This window comes from Cryptotermes secundus, unplaced genomic scaffold, assembly GCF_002891405.2.
Source record: "Cryptotermes secundus unplaced genomic scaffold, Csec_1.0 scaffold1258, whole genome shotgun sequence".
In the NCBI taxonomy this organism is placed as follows: Eukaryota; Metazoa; Arthropoda; class Insecta; order Blattodea; family Kalotermitidae; genus Cryptotermes; species Cryptotermes secundus.
In genome coordinates, this window is record NW_019723324.1 from 162,313 (window position 1) to 185,610 (window position 23,298).

The following is a 23,298-nucleotide window of genomic DNA, read 5'->3' on the forward strand; positions in this document are numbered from 1 at the left end:
TGTCACCTTCATTACAATCAGAAGGGTGATTAGAGGGAAAATACTCATCCTCACAGAGCTCTGGTAGCTGGTGAAACGTTGGGATCGGTACTTCCTCTGAGTGAGGAACTGGGCGTCTTGCAGAGGCTAAATCAGGATAAGTCCACTTGCTACGGTTGTTTCGATTGATTTTGGGAACTCAGTGGACAGCAGACTGACAATAGGGCAAATATACAGGAACCAATCCTTGCATATGAGATTTAGAACTGCACATTTTGTGTAGAACTGCACGTTACAAAAACGCTGATCTAAAAAAGTAGAGCTGGTAGAGAAAAACTGATTTTATATTTAGATTCAGCGCCTTAAATATAACTAAAATTAGTTCTAAAATCCTAGACACCAAAAAAAAATATTTTTTTTGTAGGCCTGTGTAATAATATTCTGTAGTTCCATCAGGAGCATAAGTCGTCTGCAAGCTTTTCCCATTTGTCTTGATCTGCTGCCAAATGCCACAGCTCACTCCAATTTCTTGCAAGTTTTCTCAGAGTGGATTTCCTTCAGCTGTTTCTTGGTCTCCTTCTTCCTCTATTTCCTTGAGGATTCCAGTGAAGTGCGACCTTTCATGACTGTTCATCATTCTTCCTCAGCATGTGCCCAATCCACCTAAATTTTTGTTTGCTTATCTCCATATTTATATCTGTTTCGACAGATAACTGACAGAGCTATCTGTCTGAAATGGTACTACTAGGCCACCAAATTCTTAATATATCTCTCAGACATCTATTAACCCTTCCGCGACGGATAGTATTTAAATCATTTCCTACCGCCAAACCGACGGGGTATTTAATTATTAAACAGAAAAATGCACTTATCCATGAAAAATTTAGTAACTCTCGCAAAAATTGGTATATTGAGATAAAATTTTCACAGAAATATTCATAAAGAAACGAAGAACAAAACTATATATATATTTTTCAATATAATTATGATAAATAATATTTTTTTACTCACTCGAACTGCTAAAAGTTGAGTTTGGTGTGGTAATCCTGAAAACACTGGTCAATACATAGCCCAACATCACAATCACTGCACCAGTACACGGTTTCTTTTCTTCTTTTGTTTTTTGTACACACTACACATCGCCTTTGTGGTCTAGCCTTTTTTCCTGATGGGGGAATTTTACTAATAAAATGTCTTTCACGAAGCCGGGGGATGGTGTTATCTGATGAATGACGTCGACCTTGTACTCTACGTGCTGCCTGCTCCTGGTCCGTAAACTTCAACAGCAACCCTTCTACCAGATTTACTCTGAATGCTAAGTGGTCTGTCAGTCTTTCCTGATTCTTGTTATAAATTATCATGGCATTTACCACTGTCGCATTCAAAAGGCGTCTGAAGAGTTTCATGTACCACTTATGAAGTCTTTTTCTTTCCACGTTGTAGTACTGTAAAAGCTGATCTTTCAAATCAACGCCACCCATCATTTCATTATAATCAATTATAATTTTTGGTTTTTTTATTTCTTTGTTTCTCTTTATATCTGTCTGTGTGTCGGCATTGTGAAATGTAGAGATCACGGAAACTGGTTTTTTGTCTTGCCACTTGAGAACAGTTATAGGACCTGCGTGCTGAGCTATGATCTCGCCCTTTCTCAACTTTGTGTTTTTTACAGTTGTTGGGACACCCTTTCTGTTCAACCTAAGGGTCCCAACACAGTCAGTGCCATGATTTTTTAATAATTTTGCTAACTGGGGGGAATTGTAATAATTATCCATCCATAGAGTATGACCTCTATGGAGGAGCGGTTCGACCAAATGTAGAACAACAGATGTTGTTTTATTGGTATTTTCTCTGATCAGTGAAGAATTTAGTTGGGTTTCGCTGCCAGTGTAAACAATAAATGACCATAAATACCCAGATTTGGAATCACAGAGTTCATAAGTTTTTATGCCGAATTTTGAAGCTTTCAGTGGCAAGTACATTTTGAATGCCAATCTCCCTTTCCATAGTGTAAGCGATTCATCAATACAAATATTTTGTCCAGGATAGAAGAGTGTCTGAAATTTTTCGTTGAGATGTTGAATGACAGGAAAAATTTTGAAAAGTCTTGTAGGTCCTAGGTAATTATCTTTCTTAGTATTGTCATTGAAATGGAGAAATTTACATATAAGCTGGAATCTGTCTCTCGAAATTACATCAGGAAATGCTGGAGTGTATAGTAATCTTTTCGTTGAAAAGTATGAATTTAGAGTTGGCTTATTGACTATACCCATCAGCAAGAACAAGGCTAAGACCACATACATTTCATTTAGTGTCACTGGTACCCACTGCCTAGCTGGAGATCTAAATGGAAAAACCCTCCCACATATAAATTGTTGCGCATAAGTGTTTGTTTCCTGAACGATATTGTTCACAAAATCCTCAGTAAAAAATAATAGAAATGTCTGTACTATATCGAGCACATTGACAGACTGATTTCTCGGGCCTGAATTTTCAGAAAACCGTTCGCGAACGCCATCATAATTATCCATATTTTGCCAAAAATAACTCTCGTCTGAATCCGCCACTGGAACCCTCGCCACTATTTCGTCGTCATCTTCAATACTAAGATCTTGGATAGCATCAACTACAGCCTGATCTTCAATTTCATTATCACTGTTTTCACTACTATCCGAATATTCGAACTCACTAACTTCCGAGTCGTGAGCAAGGAACTCTTCTAGTTCATCGCCCTGTAAAACTTTCCTACTTGTAGAGGCCATGGTTATGGCGCGACTGAGAGAAGAAAGTGTTATGACATCATAGATTTCTGTATCATTCGTAAGTTTATTTTCTTAGGTTGCATTTGGTTCCAAGAAAAAAGGACCCTCTTGTTTGACTACTTCATTGTGTCAGCAGACTGTACAGCAACCCATTCAAGGAAAACCTTCGTCTGGGGTTTCAGTGAGTGACTCATATAGACAAGCAAAGACCATAGAGTCGAAAGATATATAGTTTTATACATTTTCCTTACTTAGAATTTGAAAAATTTCAATGAAATCTAGGCGCAGTGAGACAAAAGTACGAACTATTACACTAACGATACAAAATAAAAATACCGTGCTAAAAATTCGTCCAAAATAAATAACTCATATACCAATAGAAAGATGAAACCCTAATCTATGTACTCCTGAAAAGAAAATTGGAATATCTTTCCTCGTTTTGTCAGCAACGTCCTTCAAAGCTAACACTGCGCAGGTCGGTGAACTGCACAGATGTCGGTGGCATACGATTATTTAAAGGGTCGGTGAAGCACACGGATGTCGGTGCGGAAGGGTTAATAAACGTTTGAATTTTCCTTCTTAGATCATTTGTGAACAGCTAGGCCTCATAGCATACAAAAGTACAGATTTAACAGAAACACTGAAAACTTTTTATCTTTGTGACTCTATTCATAAAGGTGGACTGCCAGTCCTTTTGCAGTTTGGCAGAAGCTCCTCATGCCTTGTGGATTGTGCTAACATTCAGTGTGGCTCCTCCCTTTTCAGATACTGTACTTTCTAAACAGCTGGAATCTGTTACTCATTTCATCTCTGTACTCTCTCTTAATATAGCTTAATTTGGACTAAATGTTAACCCATTTGGATATAAGGTCACAAATGACAAGTCAGTAAGATTGAATAGTTTTCAACCAGCATAATAAAAAGATTATTGGAAAATATTTACTTATTGTAAATTGTTGCAGCTACATGGCCCTAAGTGACTTAAAATAGAATGCTGTATTTTAACCCTCGTGTCTGTGGATGAGACATATCACTGTGAAGAGTATGTCAACATCTGGTGGAAATTCACAGAATGTTTCCTAATCAGGACACAACAAAACTGTAAATCAATCAGTCACTTCAGTTTTGAGTATACAATGAGCTTTCTGTGAGCACACACTGAGATGTATGTGTTGGATGCACCTGCCATCATGTTTGGTCCATAGATCACTGTAGGTCGCAGTGCAAGGGCTGAGACGGCCCACCCCTTATACATTCATTCATGTTTGGTCGACCCACTAAACACAACTGTTGTAAGGGTATTTACCGCATCATCAGAGTAAGCTGGATAGCTGATCCCATATTTGTTGTAGGCAATAACACGAAATGTATAAGACGTGGATGGCAGCAGGTTCTGGTATGATACTGTGAACTCCTCTAACAGGCCATTATTGGTTCGTGTCACTGTCTGCCACCTAGTGTCATCTGGAACACCAGTGAGAAAACAAAAGTGTGCAATGTTGCAATTCATAAATTATCATGTAAGAATTCAAAACTATTATAAACAGAGGCACAAAGTATACAAGGCCAATGAAAGTTTTATTTTATATTTTAACTATTCTGTGGTTCTCTGTGAGATTCGGCCTGACTTCAGAAAAATATGTTACCATCCCACAACCGTGGCACAACCAAATGGTAACATAAGAACCATCTCAAAGATATCATACAGCTGGGTGGAAGAAGATTGCATCATGGAAGAAACTAGTGAAATGTTTTTCATTTGTTCCCTTATTCTCTTGCTTTTAGTTTGGGTTTGTTTTTTTAATTATTATTTCAGATAACATGTGAACAAGGTTTGTACACTCTGTTTACAGTAAAATGGAAAATACATCTGGAGTGCATCTACTAAATGCAATGGTGGGAACCACCCACAGTGCATAACAGACAACTCCCGCAGTGCACGAAAAACAGGCAATATTTATACATTGCTTCCAGCCTGGCTCCCTGGAAAGTGCTGATGACATTTTTCTGTCTATGCATATTCCTTTGACTCATCGTAACCACCTGTAACTCTTGAAACTAGTTCTGAATCATAAACTTTTGCTAAACTTTATGCCCCTGATTACACAAAATATCTTTCTTAGTAAGTTCAATTTAAAGTTCTTTTGAAATGGTGTGACATTGTTTATAACCATTAGTTTGCCTTCATCTGTCACTCTGGTTTATTAAAACCACTGTGTTTTGAAGACTGGTTCTATTTCCATACTCTGGTGAGTATAATTAAATAAAATTTACTCAGTTGGGCCCCAAAGTTCAGCACACCATGCCTTTAGAGTACCTCTACAGAGGGGCCCAAAACAGTAGTTTCTCTTTCATAGCCTGTTCGTTGGATGACAGAAACAGCACCAATTTTTGAAACACGATTCTAACAAAGAATGGTGGAGAAATTAAAAAAAAAAACCTTTAAATAATCTGTCCGAGTCCAGTGGAACCCAAAGATTTACGTTTTCCTCAATTTTATGTTTGATTTCAATGATCCCAAGACAGGAAGTTAAACACTAAATTCCTTATATTTAAGATTTCCCCCAGTTTAGAGTTCAAACCCAACTCCAAAGAAACCTTAAATGGGGGTTTCACTGTATTTACACATTTGCGATCGCTAATCATGGCATTTATCTAAATTCTTGTAGAAATGTTAACAAATGCTACAAAGGCAGAAAAACATTTATCTATCATGAAAATAAAAGTGACAGGTGTAAGAATCTCCTACTTCAACACACTTGGTGCAAACACTTCATACCATATGCAAAATAGTGATGTAATTATTTGAAAGTTCATCAACTTAATATAACTGATAATGAATTTATACTTCATCTACTAAACTGTGATGACAACAAATTCTATGGCATCCTACTGCCTGCCATAAATACTTGACTGCATCATGCCAGACAACACAACAGCTAAAATATTTCTTTCTAGATAATATTTTGTGCACAATTGGAAGTCGAGACTCTTGTATAACTAACTTTCTACTAATTTCAATCAACAACAGCAATTTCAAAACCTGTAATCATTAGTAAAGTTACAGTCAAGTGATTTGATATTGACATACTTAGAATTTATCACAGAACCACAGAAGTGAGAACAGTAATGTTTACATTTACATATACAAGCTGCGACATCAGTCGATACAGAAGCAGGCTGCATGGCTGAGCAACTGGGGTTCAATTGCCAGAAGAGCCAAGAAAATTTTTCCCTTTCACATGCATTCAGACCAGCTCTGAGGCTCACCTAACCTCCTACCAAATGGGTACCAGTGGCTTTCCCCAGAGGTAAAGCAGCTGGAGCATAAAGCTGATGGCTGGACTCCATCTGGACTCTTTTCTTTGAGGTGGAATATTTAATGATACTTTCTATAGCTAAACTACACAGCTCTGAATAAATGGATGGTAGGTGAATTGGAAAGGATTTGGAAGGAAGCAGTCATGGCCTAATTGAGGTATTATCCTGGCATTTTCCTGGAGGTACTGAGGGAAACCATTTTGTTCATACAAAGCACCTTCTAGAGCATTCATCCTAGACCAACCTGCTTGGTTACATACAATGCCACAGCCCAGAAACCCACAGTATAAATGAATGACAATGGGCTGTTATATTTTTAAATGAAGCTGTTCCAGATCACAGGTTTTGGTATTGCTGATAACAACAACATTCAATACAAAGTGGTGTGCATCGTGAACTCTCTGCAGAAGATGTCACTGAAACTTACAAAGTTGCCAGTCTTCTAAAGCTGTTGGGACAGAAAATGAATTGTAACAGTGACACATAAAACTGTACTTCCACATTGTGTTCTTAATACTATTAAGAAAGGCTAATGAGTTCAGAAAACTGAAGTTGAATGTTACATGAAGGAAAACCTTCAAGTGAGGATCAATAAATTGCAGTTCTATCATGTTATATCCAGAGCTCAAATTCTAGAAAAACAAGGTACTTGTACTCACATCAAGCAAGAGTCAAGACGTATTACAGTGGAATTCCCATTTAACATTCCTTGAATTAAATATTCAATTTCAATGATCCCACACTTGTAATCACAAAGTTAAATTTCTTTCATTTAAGATTTTGCTTGGGGGCAAGTAGTAGCACAGTTGGTTGGGGCACTATGCTAAAAGCTGGAAGATCACAGGTTTGATTCCCGATGAGGTCACTGGATTGTTTTAATCAACCTAATCCTTCCAGCCACACTATGGCACTGGGGTCGACTCAGCCTCTAGCAGAAATGGGTACCAGGAATCTTCCTTGGGGTAGAGGGCAACTGATGCATAAGGCTGACAACCTCACTGCCATCTTTGAACCGATCATCCACAACACTATGGGCTTCCATAGCCTGTTACAGGGATAGCTTTACCTTTTTTTTTTTTAAGATTTTGCTCAGTTCAGCATAAAAATTCACTACTCCCAAATCTTAAATGGGAGTTTCACTATAAAAGGCAGAGGATGGCATGCATGCTCTATACTGTTACACATTTCACCCTAAAATCATTTGAGACATCCGCTGATATGCATTAATTTTTCAAGGATGTCATTAATTTAATGTAGGCATCCCTTGGAGCCTAACATCAAGTGTAGCCCACTGCAATAGAGAAGTGCCACAGTATGCAACACAGAGGCAGACACACCTTTGACTTCAAATTGAAATTAATGCTACAGTCATGAATAGATGGCAGCACCAAACAAAGCCTGGGTGTTTTCAGAAACCCTGAACAAAATATTGTTTACTGCAAAATAATGAGAATGCAGTACCAGCTGTTTTTAAACTCAGACAATCATGGTGTCTGCCTCATAGTTCTTTGCTTGAACGGGTTAATAAAATTTGTTATAATAAAAATAGGCACTGTGTACAACCACGAAAAGAAACCACTATATTGTGACATGTTGCACAATGGAGGACAACCCCTCCCCCCCCCAGCAGTGACGTGACAGGTGAGTCAGTGCTCCATCCCCCCCCCCCTCCGCACTGTGACATGACACACAACGCCGCTGTCGACACGGTGTCAGGCAACAGTGGTACCGATTACGTAACAGGCAAACACTGCGACTATATAAGTTAATGTGTAGCCGTCCCCAAGAGACAGATAAAGTGTATCAGCCGCCGAAGTGAGTTCTCAAGGCAGCAGCCTACGAGTTGGGTTGGAATCTAGCCAGCGTAGAGTTAAAGTGTAGCAGCCTACGAAGCGAGTTTTCAAGGCACTGCCTACGAAGTGAGTTGAAATATAGCAGCTGCCTAAGACAGATGAATTGTAGTAGTCACCGAGTTCGGTTATAACGAGTGTGTGATCAGGAGTTCTCAAGGCAGCAGATGCCAAAGACAGTTGGAGTACAACAGCAGTTGCGGAAAGAAGAACTGGACACGTGTGTAATTGGTAGTGTGTAATACAGAGAGACTTGTATAACTCCTGTACTGTGAATACGTGTAGACTATTGAGGACAGAGCGAAGAGATTATTGCGAATAGGGTTATAAAGCATGAAACCCCACAGAGTGAAGAGATTATTGTGAATAGGGTTAGAAAGTGTGAAACCCTGCAGAGTGAAGAGATTATTGCGAACAGGGTCATAAAGTGTGGAACTCCGCAACAGTGTTATAATCAATTGTAGTTACAACTTGTAGGTTGTTAAATAAACCAATTAACAATCCAAACGGCATCTTCAGTAACGAAACACGTTACACTGGTGTCAGAAGTGGGATTGGACTTACACACGTGACCGACAGGATTCGAACTCAAGGTACGTGACAATTTGACTGTCAGAATTGGTTTACGCACTTGAACACGCCTCAACGAATTAAACTACCGCACGATGGAGGCGGAAAATTTGTTTGAACGCCTAGTGGCAATAATGGATGCTGACCAGGTGAAGGCAGAGGCCGATCAAAAGGACCTAAAAGACATTTTTAAAATGTTGGCCGCAGAAACGAAAGCCTGGTGAGAAGAGATGGACGCCAGCCACAAGGAGATGGTTGCCGAAACCAAATCAGAAATGGACGTAATGTCGATGGCCTGCCGAGAAACGACAGAGGCGCATCTAGAAGAAGACGGGACGATGGCCTGCCAAGAAATGGAGGCATGTCTAGAAGAAGAAAAGCCGGCCTCAGTGGACATGAAACCTGCGGCTGAACAACAAGAAGAGGTCCCCATTGCAATACCGGTCGGAGTGACGATGGCCTGCCAAGAAATGGAGGCACGTCCAGAAGGAGAGCTGGCCTCAGTGGACAGGAAACCTGAGGCGGCAGAACTACGAAAGGTACCTGTACAAGTCACCAAAGTAATTCCAGTCGGAGTACTGAAGCAGAAAAAGTGTAGGGACCGAAACAAGCGACAAATGAAGAATTCAACACGGGAAAATCGCAGACCCCAGAAGAAGTTGGCTGTAGCCCACAGAAGGATGAGCCACCATGTGGAAGTGGCACGGCAGAAGAAAAACAGCAGGAAGATGTCCCACCATGCAACAGTAGCATGGCGAAAGAATAACATCTTCAGGAAATTTTGGACACAAAGAAATTGTGGACTGGGGAAAGAAGTAACCGCAGCCATGAGGAAGATCACATGCTGTGCAGAACACAGGCATATGAGACAAAACAAGAATAAGGTCGCACCGAAAATCACCAAGAAACGGACGTTCGGGAAGAGACTGTGGAAAGGCCCAGAACACAACACTGGCATCAGGAACCGAGGCCTCAGACAGCAACTACAACGCAGAAATGAAGTGAAGGACCTAGGCGGCAGACAGCCACGATATGTGAAGAAACCAGACCTGAGAAAAACTGCAAGACTGCAGATCGCCAAGCGAGTAGCCGGATTTTCTGTCGGCCTATGACAAGGCAAGAATTGGACACTGTGGAGGGGTCAACCCCCTCCAAAACAGAAAAAAGGGAAACAGCCCATATGGGGGGAACTGGTAGTAAGAGCACCGGCCTCCCTAGCAAGAATGAATGTAATACAAGGGATCTTCTAGGCAAGCTGAAAGGAAACCGCTCGAGACGAGCTGGTCTTAAGAGGGGAGCGGTTGTAACGGCCGGATAATAGTCGCTGCGGGGAGTAGCCAAAACAGGAGACGCAGAAAGCACAGCCTCCAAAGAAAAGGAACGGGGGTGCACCGTTAGGCTATTCGGGATGAACAGCCTTAAGGAGGGAGCAGTGTGACATGTTGCGCAATGGAGGACAACCCCTTTCTCCCCCAGCAGTGACGTGGCAACTCTGGCCATGGTGACGTGGCGGGTGAGTCAGAGCTCCGTGACTCGCATTATGAAATTTCACTTTAAGAGCTCTTTCCAGGAGAGTAACCATTCATAACTGTGGCAACTGTCTGCATTATGAAGTTAGTATACGATGAAATGACAGGAAACTGCAGCCACCATGTAAGTGAAGCTATAACACAAGAAATCTGTTACCTGTTCTCTTGCTCTGGATGTAGTAACCAAGGATGGGTCCTTTCCCAGAAGGACCATTTGCCCAGTGCATGTCAACACTGGACACTGACTTGCTCATCACAAGATCTTTGGGTTTTGCAGGTGAACCCTCCTGTGGTCCTGTTGTCACATTTCCAGTCACTGCTGGCCCATAATCAATTGTCAGTGCGCGCACTGAGAATGTGTATGTCACCTCCTCTTCCAGAGTCTGTATGAGCAGTTTTGTCCCTGTTACTTTCTGCTTCACCTGTTTGCTGAAACCTGAGACAAAAACACAAATATGAGATATGTCAACACAAAACAGATATACACGGCTAACAAGATCTGAGGTTCTCACAGCAGTGAACATTTAGGTTACAGGCCTCTATGATGTGACACTGTGTAGTCTGGTACATGGGTACCAGCAGTCTAGGTGAACATACTGCCTCAATCTTCAGGGTACAAGGATGACTCTTCTACCCTTAAGATTGGAGCTGTAGGGTCCTCTGAAATATTAATACTTCCCTACTAGACGAAATGCTGATCTCGGTGGCCATGAGGTCTAAGGCATGAACTGTCTTCGCTCACTTGAACACTGGGACTGTGGATTCAAATCCCACTCAAGGCATGGATGTCTGTGTGCGTTTATTCTGTGTTTGTGTTGTCCTGTGTATGTAGTGGCCTTGAGATGGGCTAATACCCCAGCCAAGGAGTCCTTCCAACTGTCTAAGATTAAGAAACTGAAGTGAAATGAAGTGTTTCATGGATGCCCTACGCTCCAAATGGGAGCAACAGGAATAAAGATAGCTAGATAGATAGACTAGATGACATGATGTCACTGGGTGAGCTGGTATAGCACTAGACTCCACTACACAAGTGAAACCTCCATTTAAGCTTCCTTTTAGAAGCAGTGGATTTCAACATTAAACCTAGGAAAATCTCAAAGGAAAGAGATTGAGCGGAAATTATTGACTTTGAACCATTTAAATTCAAGGTTTAACTTGGGGAGGGGAGTCAGAGTGAAGAACACTGAATGAGGGCTGAAAGTGTGCAACAGAATTAGAGAGAGTGTATGTGTCTGTTTCGTGTTGTGTTGTGTTGCATGTATACTGCATAAATGTCTTGTCATTCATGATACAAAGAAGAAGACACATAATAAATTGAAATCTCCCTGTCTTCCTCATTGCTATCTCCACATGAACTGTTGCTTTACTTACGTTCATTTTGTTCAGCTGTTTCATAGCTCACAATGTAGCCAATGATTTCTCCATTCCGTTTCTTAGGCCGATCCCATGACACCATCAGACTGCTCATTGTGATGTCAGAAAACCTCAGATTATTTGGAGCACCAGGTAAACCCTGACAACAATATAACTGGAGGTAACCGGGGGCATCAGTTAAAGCACATACCAGTTTCTCACCAAACTCAACGTGGAGACTTCTGGCTTGTGACACCATGTCAAATTTTGAACATTTTAAAATCCTTTTGATTTTTACCTGGCTGGATAAAATCATGTGAGGAGCTTCATAATTTGTGTTCCCTTACCAATTACAATCAGGATGATCAAATTAAGGATAATGAGAAGATCAGGGCATGTAGCATACAAGGGAGAAGAGAGGGTTGCTTACAAAATCTCTGCATGAAGACCTGAAGGAAAGAACCACTAGGAAGACCTAGATGTAGATGTGAGAATATGTGTTTTGCAGAAACAGGATGACAGGGTGTGGACAGGATTCAACTGGCACAAGATAGGGATCAGTGGTGAGAAATATTGGGTTCCACAAAATGGTAGGAATTTCTTGAGTGGGTGAGCAACTATTGGCTTCTTAAGAAGAACCCAGCTCCATGGAGTTAGTTCAGATTTGTAACTTGAAGAAAGTAAAAGGATCCTTTCAAGCAATGGAGGTTTCTTACAATATAACCGAGAAGGAAACACGTAACAATACAACTGTCCATTTCAGACTTTCAATGGTAATATAATGGTATAAAGATCTTTAATATGTATATGTATATACACAGTGAATCTCAAACTTCAGCTTTCTTTGGGGGAAGCAAGGATTTTAAAACTAAACTGAGGAAAATCTTAAGTGGAGGAAAATGACACAAAAAATTACTGACTTAGGATAAGTGGAATTCATGTGGATTCTAAAGGGTTCTGACAATGGTGTATAACACTCAGGTTTCCTAGGATTTTGGACCTTCTTTAGAATATCAGATGACGTGCAAAGTCCAAAAACCCAGGTAAATGAAAGGAGCCCTCAAATCGAAGAACATTTAATGGGGGTTACACTGGGGTGTGTGTATAACATTTGAGTAATGAGTCTTTCAACTGAGCTGAATACACAGCATCAAATGATAGGCAGATTCAAAAATGCTGAACTGGAAAGGATATAAAAATGTACATGGCCTAATTTGATATACTAACCTGAAATCTGGGGCCGTGCCATAGCTCAAGCGGTTAGTCGCTGGCTTCCCATCGTGGTGTCCTGGGTTCGATCCCAGGTCTGGTCAAGTGGGATTTGTGGTGGACAAAGTGGCACTGGGGCAGATTTTCTCTGAGTACTTCGGTTTCCCCTGCCACTCTTCATTCCACCAACTGCTCCACAATCACCCTCACCTATAATCTAGGGCTGGTACAATAGGCCAGAAGTGGCTGCAGTACAAGGGACTTAGTCCCACCCCACTAGCAATAAAAAAAAACCAGAAATCTGAGTGGAAGAACTAAGGAAAAGCTGCAAAAGAACCTCAATCATAATAGCCAGTCCCTGAATCAAGATCTGAATCCCAACCTCAAGGATAAGAAGCAGGACAGCTAATCAGGACTCAGTGGCAGAGTTGGGTTAGCATTTGTCTGTTCCCCCTTACCAGTGTAGAGCGACGGAGGAATTTGAAGCTCTGGGGAAGCTGGACACCACTGATTAACATACCTGTAAAGTTTTGACTGTTATGGGTCCAGACGGGGGTCCATCACCTGCTGGATTGAAGGCTAATATCTGAATCTTGTATTCAGTGAATTTATCCAGGAACACCAAGCTGTGTGAATTGTATGATGCTGGAACAACTTCCAGCTCTTCTTCACGACGAATCTCTTCCTCGTCTTGGGGCGAGTCCGTAACAAGGTAGAAAATCTGTCACATATCACACAAATTTAATTAGAATAAACAGCTCTGTCATATTTAATATATTGTGACATTTGTGCCATGCAGGACACCCCCTCCCCCGCCAGCGGTGACATAACACCTTCGGAGCTTTGCCGCTGCTATGGTAATAGGCCAGTCAACACCCCGCACCTTCCCGTGGTGACATTACCAAGGGATGCCGCGGTTGCTACAGAGCAGTAAACAACTCTCGACAGTGTTGATAGGCAACCTGCAAACACGGCATCAGGCAACAGCGGTACCTATCACATAACTGTTTTCTGTGTTGTCCGTGCCGAGGCTAAATAAGGAGCAGCGAACACTAGTTAGTTAGTAGTGAGTGATTGGTAGTGAGTAGTGAGTACTGAGCCAGTTACTAGAGAAAGAGTAACCAGTTAAATGCAGTCTAGTATTTGTGATACTGCCGATGGCAGTAATCGTGAGATTGTAATGGTGTGGTTGTAGGAGCGAGTGGAATAAATTCGCTATATCCAATATGGCACGAAGTTATTTGTCGCGTTATACACCCAACATGTGACAATATGATTACGTACAGTAAAACTCACACTTAATGTTCTCAATTTAAGGTTACATTTCAGTGACCCCAAGTCAATGAGTCCAATATTAAATTTTGATAGCCACTACCAGAACTGGAGTTTTATACAATTCACCCAGTTCTCAGTAAGTTCTAATTCTCCAAGCCCCTTGCTCAGTTGCTGCTTCCTCAATGTTTCCTCTCCCACATTTGTAACATCAATAAACTCAGTGGCTTGTAGTCCACAAACGAACTATACCAACCGAGCAACCGCCACTTGTCGGCGAAGTTAGTGCCAGCTTTAGCAGATAGAGGGTGTCACATGGTAATCACAGCAGATCCCCACAGCAATTAATCTCGGTTTTCTAGACCAAATTTTAACATGGATATGATAGTGAATTATTATACTGTGTTGTTACCATGGCATCAAATGATAAGAAAGCTGATGAACAATGAATTGGAAAGGATTTAGAAGAAAGTGGCTGTGGCCTATTCAAGGTATTCCTCTGATACGTAAGTAAGAATTAGGATTGAATTCCATCAAGCACAACTATGTTTTTTAATAATAAAAAATATTAAAAAATTGCTGCACTTGATGGAATTCAATCCTAATTGTACTTCTACATAATACAGTGCAACGGCCAAGGGCAATGTCTGTCATAAAAATACTACTCTGTTATTTCCCTAAGGGGACTGAGAAAAATCTCAATCACTTTAGCTGGTATCCTGGCTGAGATCTAAACCAAGCACCTCCCACATATGAGTCTAGAGCATTAGCACTACTCCAAGCCACTCAGTCATAAAAATGATAGTGCAAGGAAAATCATATTGAAGGCCACAAACCAAATTCTATTGGCTCAGGACAACTGAAAGGCGTGGAGTTGCTCACCTTGTAACCCAACAGGTCCCCATTCTGCTGGCTCTGCTGGGGAGGCTTCCAATGAAGCCTCACCTCTGTGGATGAGACAGCCTCTCCTTCTACTGCTTGTGGCTCCCCTGTTGGCACCGCTTCACCGACATACACTGCTACAGGAGGGCTAGGTGGTCCAGAACCTTGGGAGTTGAATGGGACCACCACAATGTCATAGTTACAGTTGCGAGTGAGGTCCTTCAGCACCACCTGGTTGGACTGTTGTGTAACATTGCAAATGCATCAACCTCACTTCCTCAGTTTTAAAAAATGTCAGCAAATAGTTTTAACATCTACTGCCTGGAAATAGGCAACCAAAGTCCCTGGTTCTCAAGGGGTTTGTGGCACGATTTTAACTTTTGTTTGTGTGTGGGCATCAGCCACCTAGACTAAAAAAAATTGTCCTTACAATAGTATAGCAAATAGTCAATAAACCTTAAAAAGTCAATTAAAATGATAGAATGTTTAAAAAGAGAGACAAAATAACAATTTCAAACATTTACATTTTAAGCATTCTTTCCGAATGTTCTTCTAAGCCTTCAGACTACCAAACCCCAACATGGAGCTACCTGTCATAAATGCCAAGGCTGCTCAGAAGCAAATGCAATGATACAGAAAACCCCACAATTCTTCCTCAAAGTACCTTCAAACAGCTATAGGTATAAATAAAGTGAAAGCCTGTTCTTTCACTTAAACATCAAGTTATCACACTTGATGTCACCTATTGAGAGAAGTGCTGTACTAAGCGACTCATGACCTGATCTCTTTGGCTCTGTCAGTTTCAATGCAAGTATGCTGGCTTGCAACATTCATACAGTTAAAGCGTTTTAATTTGTATTCCCTCTTCACATGGAATATCTTCATTACATTTATGATCAGTCATTCTCCATTCTGCAAACACTCATTTATTCTTTCATTCATCCGGCATTCAGATCCATACAAAAGCACAGATGTCATTATCACTAAGCTTATAGGATTTGCTTTTGGTGTGTCCTTAGTAGTGTGTGTTTTACAGCTCCACACAACTGTTCATGTATATTTACTTTTACATTTAATGATCACTGTTTGCAGGCTAAGTAAATCAACATTTCTTACTCGTTCAAGCATTTTTCACTATATGAAATAAGCTCTTATGATTTCTTCTACTTAATATTAAATCATATTTGTTCTTGCAGTAGGAATGCTCATATTGTGCCCATTAACTCTATTATATGTGTAGGTTTTAAATGCAAGAAATAGAAGAATGAAGCTTCTGGCAACAGCTGAGATTGGATGAAATGTCTGAACATTAGACTCGAAGTATAATGACATAACAGGAGCTTACCGCAATGCCCATCACATCTTCTTTGGGGGTAGCCTGTGCTGCTGTAGGGAACTTTTCAGAGCGATACTCAACACGATAACCTCCCGTCTTGTGGTCTCCACTCCAGTAAATCTTCTCCACTGTGTCCCATTCTACCCTCACGCTCGTTGTGGTAATTGGCACCACCTTCAGGCCTGTCACACCTCTGCTTGGAGCTAAGTAGTACAATCACAATTTCACTTATCTGTTAATTTCTTGTTCCATCACATCCATTTGAGGCCGAAGCTTAGATACAGAATTGTGTCAAATTATCTTGCTAATACAATCAAGCAATTGTCTAATGTATAATTTATAACAAAAATTGTTTACATCATAGTAAAGTTATTCTCTAATATTTAAACATTAAAACTTCAATAAAATTCAAGATGAGATTTTAAATAAAATAACAAATATTGATCATACAGTTCTTTGATATAAAATGAATTCATCATATATATTCTACTAAATATATTATATTTGCATACTACTACATGTCTACTGCTTATATGCTCTGAAACTTTGATGGTGAATAAACGAAGTAAGATCTTTTGGGGTGATTAGGAGCAATGGAGACAGAGCATATCCCTGAAAAGTTGGATTTCAGTTCATCCCTGATGAAGATAGTTGCCAAAGATTTTAGTACATTTGGCTAACATCTGGCAGAGGGTTTCATAAAATATTAAATAATTTGCATGACAATGCAGTTGTATCTCAGGCTTATGACTTAACGTGTTCCTGAAACTGGATCATACATCAAGCTCATTAGAGCATGACATTCAGAGTCACATTCCTGGGACAAAGGGCTCAAATTCATTTTTCGATATTTTTAAACACTATTATACTATAATTCTATTGTTTTATTATAATGCCAATAAAGGAATATCAAATAAAATAATAAAAACATTTAAACTATTGAAAATATTAAAATTAAATTAATATTTTACCACGGATTGCAGAGTTATGATCCAAGCCATCAGAATATTTGAAAACTTCATAAACAACTAAATAATACACATTTCATCAAAATCTGACATGTCCAACACCTCCCCAGAATCAGATAGGAGAATTCTGATTGTGGGAGATTTTGAGAGGGAATGGACTTGCAGGAGGAAGGTTGAAGAGTGGCTGCTGGGATCTTAGGCTTCCTGAAGAAATAGTACAAGGCCTCAAATTCAAGTTTCATGACATAGGCCCAGAAATTCAAGGCCAAGGACTAATGGGTGTTAATTTAATAGGATTGCATACCCAGAAATTTGTAAGTCAGGAAGTTGTAGGTTGAGGTATGACTGTATTTCTAACACATATAGTGTTCAAGTGATATCATACCTGCAGGAAGTGTTTGCACAACATCTGACTGTACACATGACTGTATTTCTAATACATATAGTGTTCAAGTGATATCATACCTGCAGGAAGTGTTTGTGCAACATCTGACTGTACACTCCATCCACTAGGACCTATGTCATTGGTGGCCTGGATCCTAAACCGATATGATGTGAAGGGCTTGAGGCTGGCCACCGTGTATGAGGTAACCTGAGGATCAACTCTCTCTGGAACCGTCTGCCAGGGGCCAGAATTCTCTGCATACTGAACAGTGTAATACCTGAACAAAAGTATGTATGCTGGTTAACTGCTTGAGGCCTGAAGTTCATCTAAGAAATATTCAGAGAATTGGTTTCTATGTCACAGAAAACACACTGCATCCCCATTACAAGACCAATTGGTTGACAATGTTTTCACAAATAATCTCTGCTTAGTATGAGAATCATGCAAAAACACATACTCAGTATGCAATATGCAGAGATTTTTAATGCTACAGGAAGTGGTACAGATAGTTATTACTATGCTTTAAATCAAAGTCAGTCTGTCCTTCTGTACTGTGAATAATTGTCAAATGACAGTCAACAGGGGAAAATAGTTTCTTAGTCTTAAAATTACAGTGAAACTTCATCATCGTCATCATCATCATCATCACTTTCAACACTAGGCCTACTGTGATCTGTTAAGGATGCCACAAAACATTATATATACTTCCATTTCTCAGAGGTCTTCCAAAACTATATTTTCCTTTTGGTTGACACTGTAATCTTTTCTGGAATCCTGTCAGAGTTTATCCTGTGAAAATTCTTTTGTAATTCCTTCTGACTGAGGTTTTTCACTGTTCCCTCAAGTACCACCAGGAAAATTCCAGCCAATTTATTATACACTTATCATCCTACCATTCAACACAATATAATCTGATCTACTGAAGATGTCAATATACAAATCATCAAATAAATACATTATATAATTTGGTGATGTACCTTAGAGGAGAGAATCCATCACGTCCTGGAGTCCAGCTGAAGGTAATCTGTTCACTTTGAACTTGGCTTGGACTAATCTGTGGTACAGATGGAGGTTGAGGCCGTTCACGATTATTTGTAGTAAATACTAGTGCGTTGGCTGTTTTCCCCCATCCCAAGCGAGTCTGAGCAGTCACCGAGAACATGTAATATTGCTCCGGAGCCAATTCTGTTGCCCTGCAAGAAAAGTCATAATTTCATTTAACTAAACTAATGGACTCCAATCAGCTCTTACAAAGACAGTGACAAACTTTAAAGTTCCATTAAAGACGCAAAATTTCTTAAGTTGCTGAGTGATCATTTCCTTCTTAAGAAGGAATCTGTTGCAAGGAGTTTGTTAGTTAAGTCATTCCACGGAGCGGGGACAGTCTTGAGAATATGATGGTATCCAACTGCTCAAGAAATGTCCCTCCTCCTATGGAACCAGAAGGTTCATCATCAAGTCTACAAAAGCTACATGCTACAATATGTATTTATGGTACAGGTAAATTTGTCACGTGTCTAAGTAAACACTACACCATGAAAACCTATGAGGAAGTGGAGGTATATGTCCACGCGTACTTAACCTCGGCACTAACAGGAATGAGTGATTTACACACTGACCACCCCCCGATGTCCAATGGGCATGAGGCTGGGTGGGTCTCAGAGCCAAACTCAGCACTGTGGAGAAGAGAAGTCACTCACCCCTGCCAGAATGCACCCCCATTCTTTGGTCATACAGCACCTAGCCTAATCACTATACTGACTTAGCTATGTCGGATCTCATATACTTCTTACTTTACTTACCGATATGTTCTGTCCGAAGGTGGAAACTCACGGGAGAAGTTGACATTACTGTGAGTGCGTAAATGGTATGTCACACGATATGCTAAAATTTCTCCATTTGGTTCATCTGGGACATCCCATATAACGCGGGCCATCGTCAATGATACGTCTGGAAATGATACATTGGACGGTGCCCCAGGAGCTGAAAGCAAGAGATTATACAAGGTGTGCTGGATCTGGTCTTGTCTGAGGTGTCTGCAGGGACCTTTGTCTTCTGGGATATGACACCATGTAATTTGGTAGAAGATTACTGATCTTTAGGAATAACATACTGCCTCCATCTTCCAGTACGAATCATGAACAAGCATGCAGGGAGCTTACTATTCATACCTGAAGATGGAGACAGCATGGTGCTCTGAAAGGTAGGTAAACTTCTACCATATCACATGGAGTCACATCCCATAAGACTGCACCTTTTATGCAGGAACTTTTCAATCAGTAACACCCACATAAAGAAAGTTTATGACCCCTGAATATTGGTGTATGGAAAACTGAAAGATCTGCTGCAAAAGCAAACTACAGTGCATATATGTTATTAATATTTTCCCATTGCTCAGCACTACAGTAAAAGTAAAAAGTAAGGGTATCCCTGTGACAGGCCGTGGAGGCCCATGGGGTTGTGATATGTTGAGGCTCCCACATTTTCTAGATAATCGGTTCACAGATGGCGGTAAGTTATTATTATTATTATTTATGATAATGAAATTATTATTATCATTTATTTGCTTGTTTGTTTACTTTTCTTCATTACTGTGTTTCCCCAAGAAATTTCCTGTAATTTATTTTTGACTTATAATGTGTTTGTCTAATGTCTGTATAATGTTACACGTAATTACTTTCATCTACACTGTGCTAAGTCTGTAACTGGCCTTACGGCTGTTGACTTGGCACATAAATAATAAAGAAATGAACTGAATTATTATTATTATTATTATTATTATTATTATTATTATTATTATTATTATTATTATTATTATTATTATTATTATTATTATTATTCCTTCCTTATTCCATTATATCTATAGTAGGCTAAAGCCTTAGGTACAGAATTGTGTTAATTTACCTTGCTAATACTATCAAGCATTGTCAAAAAGACTTATAATATATGACTACGTTTGTTTACATCATAATACAATGACTCTCTAGCACAATACACTCAAAATTATCATTTAAAATAAAAATTTAAGATAAAAGTTTCCATCAAAAATAACAGAATATTTTGGTCATATAGCTTTAATATATACAACAAATCCAACATACAAGGTGGTTCAAATATGACCAGGGCTGATTTTTTGTAAACAAGCCGCACTTCGCAGTAGCTGTGCGACCTTGCGAGATTGAAGCCACAACCTCCACCCTCCGCGGAGCGTGGAACAACACATTGTGATCAAATTCCTCGTTGGAGAAAACGTCCGGTCCACTGAAATTCACCACAGACTCCAACAACAGTATGCGGAAGAGTGTCTCTCATGGACCCATGTGTTTGAGTGGTGTAAGTGCTTCAGAGAGGGCAGAGAGCACGTGGAGAATGAACCGCATGATTGTTGGCCGTGAACACTGATTGTGCAGACGTGCTTATTCGTGAGAATAGGCTCATCACTATCAAGGAACTTGGAGTAAGATCCGATCCAAGCAGAAGACAGGTGGAAAGCAGGTAGTCTTCCTTCAAGACAATGCACGCCCCCATACGTCCAAAACAGCAATGGAAACCCTTCAGAAATTGAAATGGAACCTTCTGACACATCCGCTGTACAGTCCCGATTTGGCCCCAAGTGATTTCTACCTGCTCGGAAGGCTCAAATCAGACTTGCAAGGCATGTGGTTTGTGGACAATCACGCCTTCATCCAGACTGTTCGGGAGAGGATACGCCGCCAACCACAAGTCTTTTTTTGGGGGGGGGGCATCAGGATGCTTCCAGAAAGTTGGAAAAAATGTGTTGACTCCGGAGGGGAGTACATTGAAGACTGACATATGCAAGTAAGTGTTTGGCAATTATGTTTTTTTTTTAAATCAGTCCCGGTCATATTTGAACCACCTAGAATAAAAAAATTAAATTATAAGTATGGTTATCGTACATTCACAATGATTATCCATTTACTGTACTACTCAACATCTTACATATTTACATAGTTGTATAATCATTATTTCTTAAAAAATTCATCCAGAGTATAAAAAGAATTTAAATAAAGATATTCCTTTAAATTGTTTTTAAATTTTGAATTGCTTCATTTTTGGTCCGTTACACTATCAATCACAAATTCAATAGAAAGTCCGTCGAGTGTAACAATGTTTTTAGGTCACTTCTTTATCACATTTGCCTTACATGTTTCGGTTTAATAAAACCATCATCAGAGGCACATATTACAAACACATGAAAACACTGGCGTTGTTTAAATGTACACAGTATATATGCTGCGTGGACGCTGCTACAAATGTCGATGTGTAAAAGCACAACACTTGCTAGGAATATTGAATGCACGTTCAACTCTCGCATTCCATCCGAAATTGCCCTCAAATTAAACCGTCAATGTTAAAATATTTAAAAGTTTAAAACATTTGAAGTAAAATGTTAGGCTCCTCCTTGTTAATTCATCCCGATGATGGGAGATGTCATCTTGAGGTTGTATAGGCTTATGGTCAGATGTTTCCTATGCGTTGTGTGTTGTGTACTGCCTGTACACAACAGTACACAACACACAACGCATAGGAATTTTATGTGATTTGTATTTAATAAAACCGTTCCTATGCCACCCATTTCTCTAACTACATTATTTTTTTAAGTGAAGTTTATGTATATATATGTTTTCATTATATTAAGTGACATTAAATTTTTTTAAACCAGTCCCCCAGCATCCTGTATACTTCATTTATTGTATTTTTAAGTTTTATTGGATTGTCTTGAGAGATTAAAAAACTGGCATCATCAGCAAATAGAATGGGAATACTCTTAGTCTCCAAAATCTTGGGTGGTCCCAGGATCGACCCTTGCAGGACACCATTAGTTACGTTAATCCATCGAGAGTTTACTTTACTACAGGTTGTCCCATGGGAGATAGCAGTTCTCTGTTTTCTATTTAACAGATATGACTTATATAGGTCGTATTGTTTGTCTTTTATTCCATAATACCTCAATTTATTTAATAATATATCATGGCTAACACAATTGAAAGCCTTTTCTAAGTCACAGAAAATCGCACAGACTTGCATTTTTTTATTTAATGAGTCTAATATTCCAGAGATAAGTCTATAAATTGCATTTTCAGTCCCTTGATTTTCTCTAAATCCAAACTGGTATTTGCTTAATATACTATTATCATTCAAATGTTTTAACAATCTACTATGCATTACCTTCTCAAATATCTTATTAATAGATGTCAATAGGGATATAGGTCTGTAATTTGATTCTGAGTTTTTATCACCTTTTTTGTATATTGGAACAATTGTCACACTTGTCTTGTGCGAAGATATCCGCGTACTCGGACACGAGATCCTCTAACTCTTGAAATTCTCCGGGGCTTAGGTGTGGCTTGGCCGCTGTGGTCACGTCCGCTAATTTCGGTGTTAGACCCGGGGCTGGTTGCTGCCCCACCTCGGGCAAAGCCACGAGTGTTACTGGCTCACAGTGCGCCAGAGGAGATCCTCTCCTGAGCTTTTGGTCCTTGTGGGTAACATTCATGACCCTTACTGGTACTTCTTGACAGTCCTGAACTAGGGTCCTAGCTACGTAAATTCCCTCAGGTGGATGGGCCTGGGGGCTTGGGTCTACTAGACCATTCTCTACCCCCCAAATGATTCTTCATTTTAGCCATCACTATTCCCTCGCTCCGTGCGCGTATCACATGGTCTTTTGCCACTACTAAGTTAGAAGGACGGGGTCCTGCCCCAGGACTCCATAGTGATACTTCTTCTTCCGCCAGACGAAGAGTTTGGCGCCCTATATCCACTGAAGCATCATAGGCGCGTAGTATGTCCAGTCCCAGGATGAGCTCATCGGTGATATTCGCGATGAAAACCCACATCGTAATAGGTTGGCGCCCTAG

At 40.0% G+C, this 23,298-nt stretch overlaps 1 protein-coding gene across 1 annotated transcript in view; it reads right to left on the reverse strand.

Annotated features, from left to right (window-relative positions):
* Positions 1–23,298, reverse strand: part of LOC111861864 (protein sidekick) — a gene marked incomplete in the record, with an annotated part of 210,972 nt that overhangs the window by 12,755 nt on the left and 174,919 nt on the right. Inside the window, 9 exon segments of the mRNA XM_033750483.1 lie at positions 4,048–4,205; positions 10,169–10,447; positions 11,383–11,524; positions 13,094–13,294; positions 14,728–14,967; positions 16,073–16,266; positions 17,497–17,693; positions 18,394–18,609; positions 19,219–19,399. Of these exon segments, the coding sequence (XP_033606374.1) occupies positions 4,048–4,205; positions 10,169–10,447; positions 11,383–11,524; positions 13,094–13,294; positions 14,728–14,967; positions 16,073–16,266; positions 17,497–17,693; positions 18,394–18,609; positions 19,219–19,399 (1,808 nt within the window).